This window comes from Ictidomys tridecemlineatus, chromosome 2 (assembly GCF_052094955.1).
Source record: "Ictidomys tridecemlineatus isolate mIctTri1 chromosome 2, mIctTri1.hap1, whole genome shotgun sequence".
Classification (NCBI taxonomy): Eukaryota; Metazoa; Chordata; class Mammalia; order Rodentia; family Sciuridae; genus Ictidomys; species Ictidomys tridecemlineatus.
Genome location: NC_135478.1, coordinates 90,305,395 through 90,320,478, shown reverse-complemented (window position 1 = coordinate 90,320,478; position 15,084 = coordinate 90,305,395). Strand labels below are relative to the sequence as shown.

At 40.6% G+C, this 15,084-nt stretch overlaps 1 protein-coding gene across 15 annotated transcripts in view; it reads right to left on the bottom strand.

Moving 5' to 3' along the window:
* The window catches only part of Atxn2 (ataxin 2), a 131,495-nt gene extending 117,156 nt beyond the window's left edge, over positions 1-14,339 (bottom strand). For 8 of the 15 annotated variants that reach the window (XR_013434812.1, XR_013434809.1, XR_013434808.1 and 5 more), the window contains exon 1: positions 13,804-14,339. Coding sequence is in view for 10 of the 15 variants with exons in the window: in XM_078039157.1 (XP_077895283.1) it covers positions 13,804-14,006 (203 nt within the window). In the remaining 5 variants the exon portion in view is untranslated. The remainder of the gene's footprint in view (positions 1-13,803) is intronic. The other 7 variants (XM_078039151.1, XM_078039155.1, XM_078039152.1 and 4 more) reach the window with 1 other exon arrangement.
* Between the last annotated feature and the right edge of the window lie 745 nt (positions 14,340-15,084).

The following is a 15,084-nucleotide window of genomic DNA, read 5'->3' as shown; positions in this document are numbered from 1 at the left end:
GCTTCAGCCTCCAGAACTGCTAGGATTATAGGCATGCGTCACCATGCCCAGCTTGTGTGTAGGTATTGACAAACTTCAGCAATAGCATTTTAACTACAGTTCTTTCAAATTAAAACCTTTAGCTAGAAACTTCCAAGTTTTTTCCCATTTTTCATCCATCAGTTCTATCTTCCACTGATCACTAACTAAACAAACATGGTAGTTTTGGTCCCTGTTATTCAGAATAATTTGTCCTGTCCCAAGCCATCACTGTACTACTGTTTACAAACTTTTGCATGTGTGTGTGTGTGTTGCTGGGGATTGAACCCAGGGCCTTGTGCATGCAAGGCAAGCACTCTACTAACTGAACCATATCCCTGGCCCCCATTTACAAACTTTTAAAAATCTATGATTTCTACCATAATTAAATGTTGTCTTCTGATTCACTATCAGTACTCACTACTGCAGCTCTTGAATATGATAGGCTTAACAATAACCTAAATTCAAGCACAGTAAACACACATTAAAGATAACACGAATGGTTGTGAATTTGACCATGAACAACAAAAAAATCATCTGTTGGTGGCTATGTTTTAGAGTGTAACTTTGCTCCTTTCTCAATTAATCCTAATCTTAAAGTTTCCAAGCAGAAAAGCTGCTGCACATAAACACAAGAAACTATATATTGAATGTCATCCATAATACAATCCATAAGTTTTTAAGAACAGAAGAAAAATGAGAATTTTCTATGTTAAAGACACTTTGCAAAGAAGTTTGGGGCCAAATCTTTAAAAGCTACATTTAAGAGATAAAATAGAAGCCAGGTATGATAGCACACACAGCTACTAGAGAGGCTAAAGCATAAGAATTCCAAGTTTGAGGCCAACCTGAGCAACTTAGCAAAACCATGTCTCAAAATAAAATGGCCAGACGCAGTGGCACAAGTCTACAATCTCAGCAATTCAGGAGGCTAAAACAAGAGGATTAAAATTTCTGAGACCAGCCAGAAGCAGTGGTCCACACCTCTAATATTAGCGGTTTAGGAAACTGGCATCACAAATTCAAAGCTAATCTCAGCAATTCAGCAAGGCACTTAGCAACTGAGCGAGACCCTGTCTCTAATAAAATATTAAAAAAGGGTTGAGGATGTGGCTCAGTGGTTAAGTACCTCTGGGTTCAATTCACAGTACCAAAAAAATAAAACTATAACAGGTTTAAGATGTAGTTCATTGGTATAGACTGCTTGCCTAGCATATGCAAAGCTCAGTGTTCATTCCCCAGTACTGAGAAAAAAATTAGTCATTGTTTATCAGAAACATATACATATATATACAAACAGTATATATCTGTACATGTACATATATACATGTGTGTATATATACACACAAATATACATATACACACAAATATATATACATATATATACACACACATATAAATATATATATATATTTTTTTTGATGGTACTGGGTATTGAGGCAGTGTGCTATACCACTAAGCTACATTCCCAGCCCTTTTTAAAAATCCTGAGACAAGCTCTTAGTAAATAGTTAAGGCTGTCTCCAAACTTAAAATCCTTCTGCCTCAGCCTCTCAAATCCCTGGGTATCACAAGTTTGTGTCACCACACCCAGTTTTTTTTTTTTTCTTCTTTTGAGGTTAAAGATTATACTCAGACCCTCACTCACAGAAAGCAAGCACTCTACCACAGAGCTCTGACCCCTAGAAATTTCATATTTAACTGAGCATCCTATATTTTTATTTGCTAAATACGATAACCCTAGGGCTGGGGCTGTAGCTCAGTGGCAGAATACTTGCCTCGTATGTGTGAGGCTCTGGGTTTGATCCTCAGCACCACATAAAAATAAATAAAATAAAGACATTCTGTCCATACACAACTGCAAAAAAAAAATGTTTTAAATATGATAATCCTAGCCTAGGCATAACTTCAAAACATTTCTCCAACGCTCTTAGCAAGGACCTAAGCAACTTAAGGAGATCATGACTCAAAAAAGTTTTTAAAAAGGCTGGGAATGTGGCTCAGTGACTAACACCCCTGGGTTCAATCCCCAGTACCATAATAAACAAACAAGCAAAAAAATGCAATGTGGTACATATGCACTTCTCAAAATAGAAATGCATATGTACTTCATTGCATTTTTCTTAAAACAATTCTTACCCTTAATAATATACTATTAATACATTAATAATACATTCTACTATTTTTAAATTTTTCTAAAAATGCTTTGTCATGACCCACTAAAGTGATTTCACAACCTACTCAAGGGTCATGACCTGCAGTTTGAAAAATACTTGAGATATGAAAAACAATTTAAACTTGTATTTATAAATCACCATATGAACACATTATTTAACTATACTATGCTGTACAACAGTAATACCTCTGGGGTCTAAGGCCTAGAGCTATAAACCTAGACAGTCAAGTCTTTCAGGATACTATAACTTTTTAAGCTCTGGTATCTGGTTGTTCTGTTTTAAGCTGAGGCTTGAACCCAGGGTTGCTTTATCACTAAGATACATCACCACACCTTTTCATTTTTTGAGACAGGGTCCCACTAACTTGATAAGGCTGGCCCTGAACTTGTTATCCTCCTTTCTCAGCCTCCTTACTACAGGCATACACCACTGTACCTGTCTTGAATGTTTTTTGTAACTCTATGATCTCTTAGCTTTCTAGCACACTGTTATTTTTCATTGCTGCCAATGTCTGACTTAAACAATTTTACATTTTTACTTATTAGCAATCTACAAATCATAAAAAAGAATGTATAAAGTTAAAGCAAATAAGCTCTGAAAGAGACCCTGAAGAATTCCCCTTTCTGTAATCTGCACATTTCAGCACAGAAAACTTTAGGTATTTAATTCCTGATTTCCAAATGAAAACAGTTAACTGCACAAAGTTCACAATAAACACTTATAAGCTCCCAAATAAAATGTACTACTTGGTTTAAAGTCTTTAAAGAAAATTAAAATTATAATCAAGATAAAAACTATTAAACTTTTAAATTTAAAGCTTTTTAAATTTTTTAGTTGTAGATGAACACAATATCTATTTTATTTATTTATTTTTTAAATATTTTATTAGTTGTTGATGGACTTTTTTTTAAGAGGGGGGGAGAGAGAGAGAGAGAGAGAGAATTTTTAATATTTTATTTTTTAGTTATCGGCAGACACAACATCTTTGTATGTGGTGCTGAGGATCGAACCGGGGCCACACGCATGCCAGGTGAGCGCGCTACCGCTGAGCCACATCTCCAGCCCTGGACTTTTATTTATTTATATGTGGTGCTGAGAATCAAACCCAATGCCTCACACATGCTAGGCAAATGTTCTATCACTAGCCACAACCCCAGCTCAAAAATTAAAAACTTTGGGCTGGGGATGTGGCTCAAGTGGTAGCGCGCTCACATGTGTGCGGCCAGGTTTGATCCTCAGCACCACATACAAAGATGTTGTGTCCGCCGAAAACTAAAAAATAAATATTTTTTAAAAATTAAAAAAATTAAGATAAAAGAAAAATCTTGGCAATAGTTTTCTTTTAGTTGTAGTTAAATACAATATCTTTAATTATTTATTTTTATGTGGTGTTGAGGATCGAATCCAAGGCCTTGCATGTGCTAGGCGAGCACTCTACTGCTGAGCCACAACCCCAGCCCCCAAAATTTTTTAACAAATGATTTATAAAAGCAATATGAGGGACCTGGGATTGTCCGCTCAGCAGTAGAGCACTCACCTAGAACATGAGTGATCCTGGATTCTATCCTCGGCACCACATAAAAATAAAGATATTGTATCCAACTACAACTAAAAATATATATATATATATATTTTTACATATATATATAAAAAGAGAGTTTTTTAATATTTATTTTTTAGTTCTCAGTGGACACAACATCTTTATTTTATTTTTATGTATGCTGAGGATTGAACCCAGCGCCCTGAGCATGCCAGGCAAGTGTGTTACCGCTTGAGCCACATCCCCAGCCCAATAAATATACTTTTTTTAAAAGGCAATATGAGAAGTGGAATAAAAAATATTTGAACATTGGCAACACTGTTAAAGCTCTCAAGGAATATCTTCAACAGGACAACATTCTAAACCTTTGGTGTACTTAACACAAATAAGCCACATTCATTTAAAATTACATCAAGGTTTGGGGATATAGCTCAGTTGGTAGAGTGCTTGCCATGCATGCACAAATCCCTGGGTTCAATCCCCAGCACCACAAAAAAAATAAAATAAATAAAATTATATCACACAAGGATCATACTACTACAAAAGTCCATTATAGAATGACATTATTTAATTCCCAAGATGCAGCTTGATATTAATCATAGCATAAAATTGTTATTTTATAACCACGTGACTCAACTTTAAGGCTTAAGTTATAGGCAATCTACGTAAGAATCTTTAAAGGGAATTTAAAATTTTCACAAGTATAATCACAAATAATTATCAGCCAATAAAAGACTGAGGTTTAAACACTTGTAATAAGTTTTCATAACCCAGATTTGTAACAATTCTAAGTCATTAAAAATAATAAAACCAAGGAACTTTAAAATTTGATTTCATGCTACATGTGTACAGAATTACATATAAGAACAAAGATAAGGCCCATGTGGTTGCACAAGCCTAAAATCCCAGCAGCTCAGGAAGCTGAGGCAGGAGATCATGAACTCAAAGCCAGCCTCAGCAACTTAGTGAAGCCCTAGGCAATTCTGGGAGAAGAGGTCTCTAAATAAAATTTTAAAAAAGAACAAATGGGCTGCATCAGAGCAGTTCAGAGGTCCAAGAGATTAGGAAAATTTGACTAAAGCACCCCATATAAAACAAATAAATAAAGGTCCATCAATAACTAATAAAAACATTTAAAAAAAACTAACAAAGATAAGGAACTAGATCTCCTACATTAGCAAATCAAACTCAAAAAGTTACAAAAGCAATCCTAAAGGGCATGGGCTGCTTGTAACTGTGTACTCTTTGAAGTAAAAAATACGATCCTATTTAATGTATGTGTCTTTCTTTTTTTTGTTCCAGGGATTGAACCCAGGGACACAAACAATCAATGAGCCACATCCGCAGCAGATTTCTTTCTTTTTTTTTTTTTTTTTTTTTTTTTGGAGACAAAGTCTCACTAGGCTGCTAAGGCTGGCTTTAAGCTTGAGATCCTCAGCCTCAGCCTTCCCAGCCACTGGGATTACAAGTGTGTGCCACCATGCCCAGAATGGCTTGTTTAGTTAAGTGGAGGATCTAATAAAGTTCTACAAAGTGTGCTTGAGTCAAGTTTTCCTAATCTCTTGGACCTCTGAACTGCTCTGATGCTGAATACCCTTAACTGTTCACGCCCCACATGATAGAAAACAATAACTTTGGGTTACTTCACCCTCTTTGAGCAGAAAACAGCTTAGAGATGTCATCACCCATTTTTCCATGGTAATGGAATATAGAAATTGACAGTGGGGAAATATAACAGTGGTCCATTTTATTCTTTGAATACAACCCTTACTGCTCTGCCACTGGGGGGAAAAAAGTTTTCCTAATCTTTTAATGTTGAGATATTTGTTTTTATTTTGAGTTTCTGTTATCACTTCATGCTCTAATATCCTATCACTTTAAAAATATTTTAAACATTGGCTGGGATTGTGGCTCAGTGGTAGAGCACTTTGCCTGGCAAGTGTGAGGCACTGGAGCCGATCCTTAGTACTACAGAAAAATAAATAAAATAAAGGTATTTTGTCCACCTACAACTAAAATAATTTTTTTAAAGATATCTAGTACAGATCTCACTTTGTTCAATGTATATGTGTATGTTCACAAAGACCACAAAGATTCTGAAATCACGTATGCAAAATTTTTAAGAGTGGTTATCTCAAGGGGAAAAAAAAGAGCCAGGCACGAGGACCCATACCTATAATTCCAGAAGCTTGGGAGGCTGAGGAGAAAGACTGTAAGTTCAAAGCCAGCCTCAGCAACTTAGTGGGGTCCTAAGCAACTGAGCAAGACCCTGGTTTCTATATAAAATTTAAAATATAATTTTTATAAAAAAATGTCTGGAAATATTTAGTGGATGAGCAACCCTGGGTTCAATCCCAAGTACCAAAAAAGATGATGAAGATGATTATGTGTCACTTTATTTTCCAAGGATTTTGTTTCTCTGTAGTAACTTACTTTTTTTCTACAAAGAATACTTCAAGCACCTGCCTAGCATGTTGCAAAGACCCTGAGCTAAATTCCTGAGAGGGAGGATTAAAACTTCTAATCCTTTTCAAATTATAAAAGAATTTCAAATATAAATGAGGCAGTACTCATACAAAGACTGTTTTTCCATTTAATTTCAAGAATAAATCTGTTCTGCACACCTGCTCAAATATTCTCATCTTGCCAGGCATGATGGCACAGGTTATAATCCCAGATCCATGAGGGCAGGAATTTGTGTCTGCTTTCTTTACTATGTATTCCCAAGTGACCAGAACAGTACTGGGAATATAAATAGTATTCAATCAGTGTTTGCTGAATGAATTAATAAAAATCTTACCACTTTAAATTATTTGCATAGAGCAATAATGATGAGAACATCCTACCGGAGTCAAAAAGGAATAAGAAAACTATTGTTAAAAGAACACAGTAGGGGCTGGGGATCTGGCTCAAGCGGTAGCGCGCTCGCCTGGCATGCGTGCGGCCCGGGTTCGATCCTCAGCACACATACCAACAAAGATGTTGTGTCCGCTGAGAACTAAAAAATAAAAAATAATAATAAAAAAAAAAAGAACACAGTAGCCAGCCATGGTGATGTAGGCCTGTAATTCCAACTACTTAGGAGACTGAGGCAGGAAGATCAAAAGTTCAAGGCCAGGCTGGGCAAATTAGCAAAATAAATAAATAAATAATAAAGTCATATCTGGGGATATGACTCCATGATAAAGTGCCCTGGATTCAATCCCCACAAAAAACAAATGTGTCTATGTGCCCAAAAAAGCGAATTTATATATATAGATATACGTATATATACACACACACATGTAAAAATATGTTCTATATAGAATATTACTTTAAAAAGCAGAAAAAAATTATTTTTTAATAGAAAAAGAAACTTTTTATGAATATCAAAACACATTACAAGCCAGGTGCAGTGAGACACCTGAATACCAGCAGCTCGGGCGGCTGACGTAGGAGGATTGAGTTCAAAGCCAGCCTCAGCAACTTAAAGAGGGCATAAGCAACTTAGCAAGACCCTGCCTCAAAATAAAATATAATAAAGGGCTGAGGATGTGGCTTCACGCTCCTGGGTTCAATCCCTGGTACCAAAAACAAAAACACATTATGAAGGGCTGGGTATGTACCTCAGTGGTAGAGGGCTTGGCTAGTATGTGCCAGGACCTGGGATCAAAAGACAAACTCAAAAAAAAAAAAAAAACTAAGATATAGCTCAACCAGGGCTGGGGCTTAGTGGTAGCACATTTGCCTAGCAACTGTGAGGTACAGGGTTTGATTCTTAGCACCACATACAATAAAATAAAGGTCTACAAACAACTTTAAAAAAAAAAAAAAGATATAGCTCAACCATAGCTGACCTGAGCTATACCTCTACCACTGATATGGCTCAGTGGTAAACACTTGCCTGGCCTGGTGAGGCCCTGTGTTCAATCCCCAGAATCACACCAATAAAAAACAAAAACAAATCAACAAAAAAACTCCCACATCTATAGCTCAATCTATTTCCAATCATAAGTAATGGTATGGATTCAAGTGTCTACATTATAAATTCTAGATCTAAATGCTACAATCTGAAGACTGGATGGTTACCAGCTTCATATTCACTGGGGAGTACATTTTCTAAGAAACATTCCCTACTTTTGAAGTCTTAAACACCTAAGCCACAAAAAAATTCCTTTAAAAAAAAAAAAAAAAAAGACTCAAGCCAGGCACAGTGGCCCACATCTAATCCCAGCAACTCAAAAAGCTAAAGCAGGAGAACCTAAAGTTCCAGGCAAGCCTTGGTAACTTCGTGATACCCTGTTTAAAAAGTGGCAGGAGCTGGGGCTATAGCTCAGTGGTACAGTGCCTGCTTAGCATGTGTGAGGCAGTAGGATTGATCCTCAACACTACATTAAAAATAAACAAAGGTATTATGTCGGGGCTGGGGTTTTAGCTCAGTGGTAGAGTGCTTGCCTAGCATGTGTGAGGCCCTGTGTTCGATCCCCAGCCCCATGTAAAACTAAATAAAAAGAACAAATGTATCATGTCCATCTACAACTAAAAATATTTTAAAAAAAAGGTACCGTGTTCATCTACAACTAAAACAATATTTTTTAAAATAAATTTTTAAAAAACACAGTGCTGGATGTATAACTCAGTGGTAAAGTGCCCCTAGGTTCAATCCCCAGAAACAAACCAAAAAAAAAAAAAGGAGAGGAAAAAAAAAAAAAGAATAGTATTCTGGGGCTGGGGTTGTAGCTCAATGGTAGAGAACTCACCTAACACACTCGAGGCCCTGGGTTGGATCCTTGGCACCACATAAAAAAAATAAGTAAATAAAATAAAGGTATTGTGTCCAACTAAAAAAAAAAAAAAAAAAAAGAATAGCATTCTACCTTTAGTGATCTACCTTTAGACAACCGTAGAGACTTCTTAAAAACCTTAGAATGGTAACAGGCATAGATGACCCAGATATGCTTCAAAAAAGCCCAAGTATTCTCAATTAAAAAGAGCAGCAGCAAATAGGCCTGCTAGTAAACTCTATTTACATCTCCAATGAAACTGTCACAATCATTTGAAATAGCTACAAAAACAATTTCACTCAAGCTCAATTCTATATAATATGAAAATATATTTACTAACTAGCCAAAATAGAAAATTATAATTCAAGGGAAAAAAATCTTCTAAAACTTTAAAATTCTTTTCAAGGTAAAACATACCCTCTCTATACTATAATGAAAGAAAGTTCTAACACAGCTGTAACTATTTAGGACAAAAAAAAATCAGATCTTCCTTTAAGTCGAAACATATGGCTATTAAATAGCTATGATATGAGTTAACATCCCCTGTGTAAGATTAAAACTGTCTCTCCAATTAGAGAAACACAGAAAATACAAGTTTACATTCAAACAAAATAGGAACACCGTGACAGATCCCATAAATGTTTTCACTGTTTCAGAATGCAACTACAGGATTACTTTTTTTCTTTTGAGACACATAGGACAAAAGCTTACATCAGATTGCTTATGTTAAAAAGTATATTTTTTTCCAGGTACTTGGAATGAAAACAAAACTAATTAGATAAAGCCCAAAAGAAAAAGACTCTTTTATTAATAGCTTTACTCCTAATGACCTATGTCAATTAACTTTTTTGGTCTAACTCCAGATTTGGTACTAACCAAATGAGTATCAAATGAGTTGAAGGATGATTCAGTTTAAGCCTTATAAATTACAAATGAAGCCAAGACTCATTAATCTACACAAAAAACAAATGGTTAAATCTTCAAATCTTTGTTCAATTGTTACTCGATTCAATGAATCAAGTACACACAACTACTCCCTTGAAAACCCTCAATGAAGCTTCCACTAATCCATTTAAAATTGCAACCCATTACCATTCCCAAACTCCCTTTGCCCTTAATCTGCTTTCCTCTAATCTCAGTCTTCTCTAATACTACACATAGGTTGCTAATTTAATGTCTTTTCTTTATTAGAATGTAAACTTCAGGAAAGCAACTATCTTTGCTGTATTCATGGATATTTCCAAATAACCTACAACCTGCCTTGTACACAGATGTATAAAAGTTTATGTTTAACATAGAAGTTTTAGGCCCTTCTAAAAGACATTTGAGACGAATATCTCACTGACAAAGCATGATGAACAATTTAAATGGAACCATGATGAACAATTGCAGCACAAATTCTAAGTTGGAAAGCAGCAGCAAAAGCACAAAGCAGAAAATCATTTTTTTTTAAAAAAGGGATCTGGGGAGGTGGCCCTAGTTCTATCCCCAGCATCACAAAACAGTTTTTATTCACACTGAATCCCGTAACCAAAGAAATTCGAATGTATTATTTAGAGTAACTGTATTATAAACCTATTAATCTAAAAAACAGGGAAGAAGAGAAGGAAATGTAGAATGGGAAGAGAGATGGATTAAATAGTGATAATTCCTAATGTGCCATGAAATTACATAAAATTCACCAAAATAACTGAATCACAGACTAGCAGCTAATAACCTTTTGGATCAAAGAGGGGGTTAACAACAACAAAAAGGCTTTAGAACAATTCCCCTCAGCAATTTCATTACTAAGTAAAAAACACAATAGATAAAGCACAGTTCTTCAAAATTATATTCACATATATTATCTCATTAAGTCGTCAAAGGAACAAAATTCAAAATTAAATATAAGGGGCTGGGGTTGTGGCTCAATAGAGCACTCGCCTAGTACATCCTCAGCACCACATAAAAAATAAAGACATGTGCCCAACTAAAAAATATTTTTAAAAAAGCTAACAAATAGGGCTGGGGATGTGGCTCAAGCGGTAGCGCGCCCGCCTGGCATGCGTGCGGCCCAGGTTCGATCCTCAGCACCACATACCAACAAAGATGTTGTGTCCACCGAGAACTAAAAAATAAAAATATTAAGAATTCTCTCTCTCTCTCTCTCCTCTCTCTCACTCTCTCTTAAAAAAAAAAAAAAACTAACAGCCAAGTAACGAACAAAAGCTTTTAATTTATGTAATGTATACACTTAACAGTACACACAACTACTCCCTTGAAAACCCTCTCAGTATTTGACAAACTACACAGAAAACTATTCTATAGAAGAGCCACCTTCTTGGCCTCAGAAACTGATGAGTCTTCTGAAGAATAATACAGCACAGCTAACAAGAGCCATAAAAAATCTTGAAGCCCTTTGACCTAGTTAAACCACTCCTGGGAACTTTCTCCAGGGAAATAATTACACTGAAGCAAAAAACTATTAGTATAAAGATGTTCATTGCACCACTATCTATAAAAGCAAAAATAGTGGAAACCCAAAACCAAAAATAGTTAAGTAGAAATTTCATTTAACAGATTGTTCTGTTTGACTAAAAACCTTTAAATATTTTATAATACAACACTAAAGGGAAAAAAGCTGACCACAAGGTATACACAATCACTACAACTACATAAAAACAAAAGGTAAAAAAGCAAAAGAATTGGATTAAAGTAAAATCATGCTCAAACTTAAGTCTAGCTGCATTATTCTTTTCTACCTCAAATGTATTTGATAAAGACACAATAAATCATTTTCAAAGTCATAAAAAAATCTATTCACAAAGTCAGATATGAAATGTTAATTAAGGCAGATGGGGACTGGGGATGTGGCTCAAGTGGTAATGCGCTCAACTGGCACGCTCGGGGTGCTGGGTTCGATCCTCAGCACCACATAAAAATAAAGATGTTGTATCCACCGAAAACTGACAAATAAATATTAAAAACTCTCTCTCAAAAAAAAAAAAAGGCAGATGTGAATTTGGACTTTCAAGAATATTTTGCCATCTCAAATCAAACCCAATGTTACTTTTTCTTTTTTCACCCCTGCTTCCAGAATTACTGATATACACTAACGTAAGGATATCAGAAGTTGTAACTGATTTACAAATAACCCAATAAAGTGGGTAAAAATCTAAGACAATTCTACATTGAAGAACTATACAGAAAAAATTTCCTGTGGATTCTATGAATCCTATACATTAGACAAAACTTCATTCATCAAAATAATGACATAAAAGAATTAAAAACAAGAATCTAAATTAACCTTTAATTTTTGTGAAGATTCAAGTAACAAAAAAAAAAAAAAAAGATCAATGATACTAAAACATTCCAAATATCTTTGATCACTCAATCTACTGTGGGTCTGGATTTTTGTTATAACCTAAATTTAAGCAAAACAGTCAATCAAACTTAAAAAATTATCCTTTTAATTTTTAATTATGGGACTAGGTTGACTAGATCCCCAGAGATTTCTTCCTGACACCCAAGAAGATAAAAAACCAGAATGCATACTTTTCTATCAAAATCATATGAAAATTTTTTACCAAATGACACTGAAAAGGGAAAATTGAAATTACAGAACCCTGGATGGACTGATTAGTGAAATGGCCGCTTGATTTAAGTAGTTGGGCTAAGCAGTGTTTGCAGTGCTTGGGACAAGGGGAAACTGGGAGGTTGAGGGTTACAAGTCAAAAACTGTCCTCAGCAGCAAAGTTCCTTAAAAAAACAGCTACAATTCATCTTAATAGGTAACTTCTGCCGTAGATGAAACTTCTTTGGAAAGGCACTGCTGAAAATGTGTTTTTTTTAAAAAAGAAAATCAGTGAATGAAGAATCCCCTTATCCTACCTTGGAAAGCCCTGGATGTCTATTTAAGGAGGTCGCTGGTCAGTGGCCCTGCCAACCAGGCCTAGGCCTGAGGGAGGCACAGTAGTGCCTGCAACACGGATGGACTCTCAGGGCACAGAGGAAATGGACTTGTGTGCCCTTGGTGAGCTCTGGCGGCACTCCCCAAGTTAAGGACACCAGCCACAAAGGAATGGAGTCTATTGGCATTTGCTTCATTTGAACACTAAGCATTTTCTTAGTTCGTGAAATACGAACTGACAACCACCCCCCACCAACAGGCCTACCGGCACAAACACACCCTTAAGAGTCAAATCCAGTTAGCTGGGACAACACCAAGCCTCCAGCTTCTATCACAAACCTGGAGCATGGGTAGGGAAGAGGGGACAAAAATCCAAAGAAACTCCCCATTTCTACCTTCAGGAACCCTCATCACATCCCAGGCTGCAAATCCTCTCCCCAAGAAATTATAAACACTGGGTCCCCGGCTTGTAGCCTCCAGGCTGCCGTCACCACCACCAGTCCCAGCCCCAACACCCGAGTTCGGCCCTCGCCCACCACTCCCCAAAGGCGCCTTCCCCTCCGCGGCCACGGAACAGCAATGCGGATCGGCCACCGCCCGCGCGCGCCGGAGACCTTGCGGGGGAAGGCGGGAGGCCGGCACTCCCCACCCCTTCCTCAGGTGCGGGAAGGCCGAACGCTGCGGGAGATTGCATCGGGCCCCACGGTTGCAGAGTTCTGGACCCCAGCTTGCCGCCACCTTAGGTTTAAAGGGAGGAGGATGCAGGAAGCCACTGCTTACCTACCTCACCCCGTCCTTCCATTTTCTCCAGAACAGGGAAAGGGAAGGTTGAGGACAAGAGACCAACCCCAAAGATTCCGTAGAAGCCCGGGGGTGCCCCTTCAGCGGGGACAGGAGTCACTGCCCTAACTCAGGCCCCCTCCCTCGATGTTCCCTAACCCGGGAGGAGGCATGTTTCAGCAGACGAAACAAAACCTAAAGACCCCTCCGATGCTAATTTTTAAAATGGGGGTGGGTCGCTGCCTGTGCATGCCCCCCCTCATTCGGGGCAGGAAAGGTTTCAGGGAGGTGGAACAGACGCTGACAATTGCCCAGACCCGCGAACCCCTTCCAAACACTTAAATGGGAAGGGAGGGGGTCCCGTCCCTCCATCTTGACCGTTCGGGGAGGGGGAGGGGATGCTGCAGAAGGCTGGATGCGGCCTGACAATCCCAGCAGAATCCCGCGGCGCTCCCCAACCCCAGCCCCGTGGCTGCAGACCCGAGCGGGGACCCCACCCCGATTGCGGGTCCCCAGCCCATCCCCCAAGCCGGCCGGTCACGGGGCGGGGACAGCGGTGTGGGCAGCGGGGGAGGGGACGCAAGGCCCCGGCTCCTACAGGCCCGGAGCAGAGGGGGCTGGGGCGCCGACACCCACCTGCCCAGGCCAGGCCGCCCGCCGCCTGCGCCGGCCGCGACAGCCGAGGAGGAGGAGGAGGAAGCCGCGGCCGAGGACGCCGAGACTGAGGACGAGGACGGCGGCACGGCAGCGGGCGACGTGAGAAGGCCGCCGCCTCCGGGCTTGCGGGCACTGGCGGCCGCGGGCGGCTGCTGTTGCTGTTGCTGGGGCTTCAGCGACATGGTGAGGGGCCCATACACCGGCTCGCACGCCGGGCGGGGACAGCCTGGAGCCGGGCGCGCCGAGGAGACGCCGGAGCGCAGCGGGGACGCGCGGGCGCCGAGCGAGGAGGCGCGGGGTGGCGCGGCCGAGAGGGCGGCAGGACTTGCGAAGGGGAAAAGGAGGACGACGAAGGGGCGGGGAAGCCCGCCGAGACCGAAGAGCCGCCGGGAGCCGGGCCGGGACGCGCCGCCGCGGTTGCCGTTGCTACCAAAACAGTCTGAAGCGGAGGGAGGCGAGCGCTGCGCGTAGGTAGGGGGGCCGGGGCCGCGCGGGGGAGGGGCGGCGGAGGGATACGCGTTCGGGTTTGTGCCGCCGCCCCGCCCGCCGTGCCGCGCCGCCCGCGGGAGCGCGCGCCACCTGGGCCGCCTGGCTGCGGCGAGGCGGCGAGGCTCGGTAGCCGCCGCGAGGCCCAGAGGAGATGCGGCCGTGGAGCGCATTGTGGGCCGGGCTCGCTGAGACGCCAGGTGTTGGGACCGGGTGGGCAGGAAGGTGTGGGCTAGGGACTCTTTACCGGAAGTCGGAAGGGTCGAGCGGAAGCAGAACTTGAGAAGGCCCCAGGCCGGGCGGGACACGTGAGGAGCTGGCGCTGCGCTGCGCTCGCGGGGGTCGGGTGAGGGCTCGGCGCCCGGCCCTGCCCCAGTCGAGGCGGGTCTGCCCTTTGGAGAGGGCGTGTCAGTCTTCGCCTGCGGGGCCGACCTAACCTAGAGGACGTGAGGGGAGCCTTTCTTCCTGCACGAGGTGCCTTCTGCGTCCGCAGACTTCTAGGAGAGGACCTTGTCTGCCCCCACCTGATGCAACCTAGAAAATGAACTTCCAGTGTCTTCGGGCAGAGACGATGTCTTGCTACGCATAAAGCGCCTAGAATGTTACCAGACTCAAGGAATTTGGCATCCTGTAGTTTTCTTTTACCCCCAACGCCGGGCACACAGTAGGCCCACCTGTGTCACCGAGTGTCTTGAAGCATGCGTACTTTCTTTCGCTGCCAAAATTGGAATCAAGTCACCTCCTGCTGACACCCCCATCTGATTAACTTTTCCC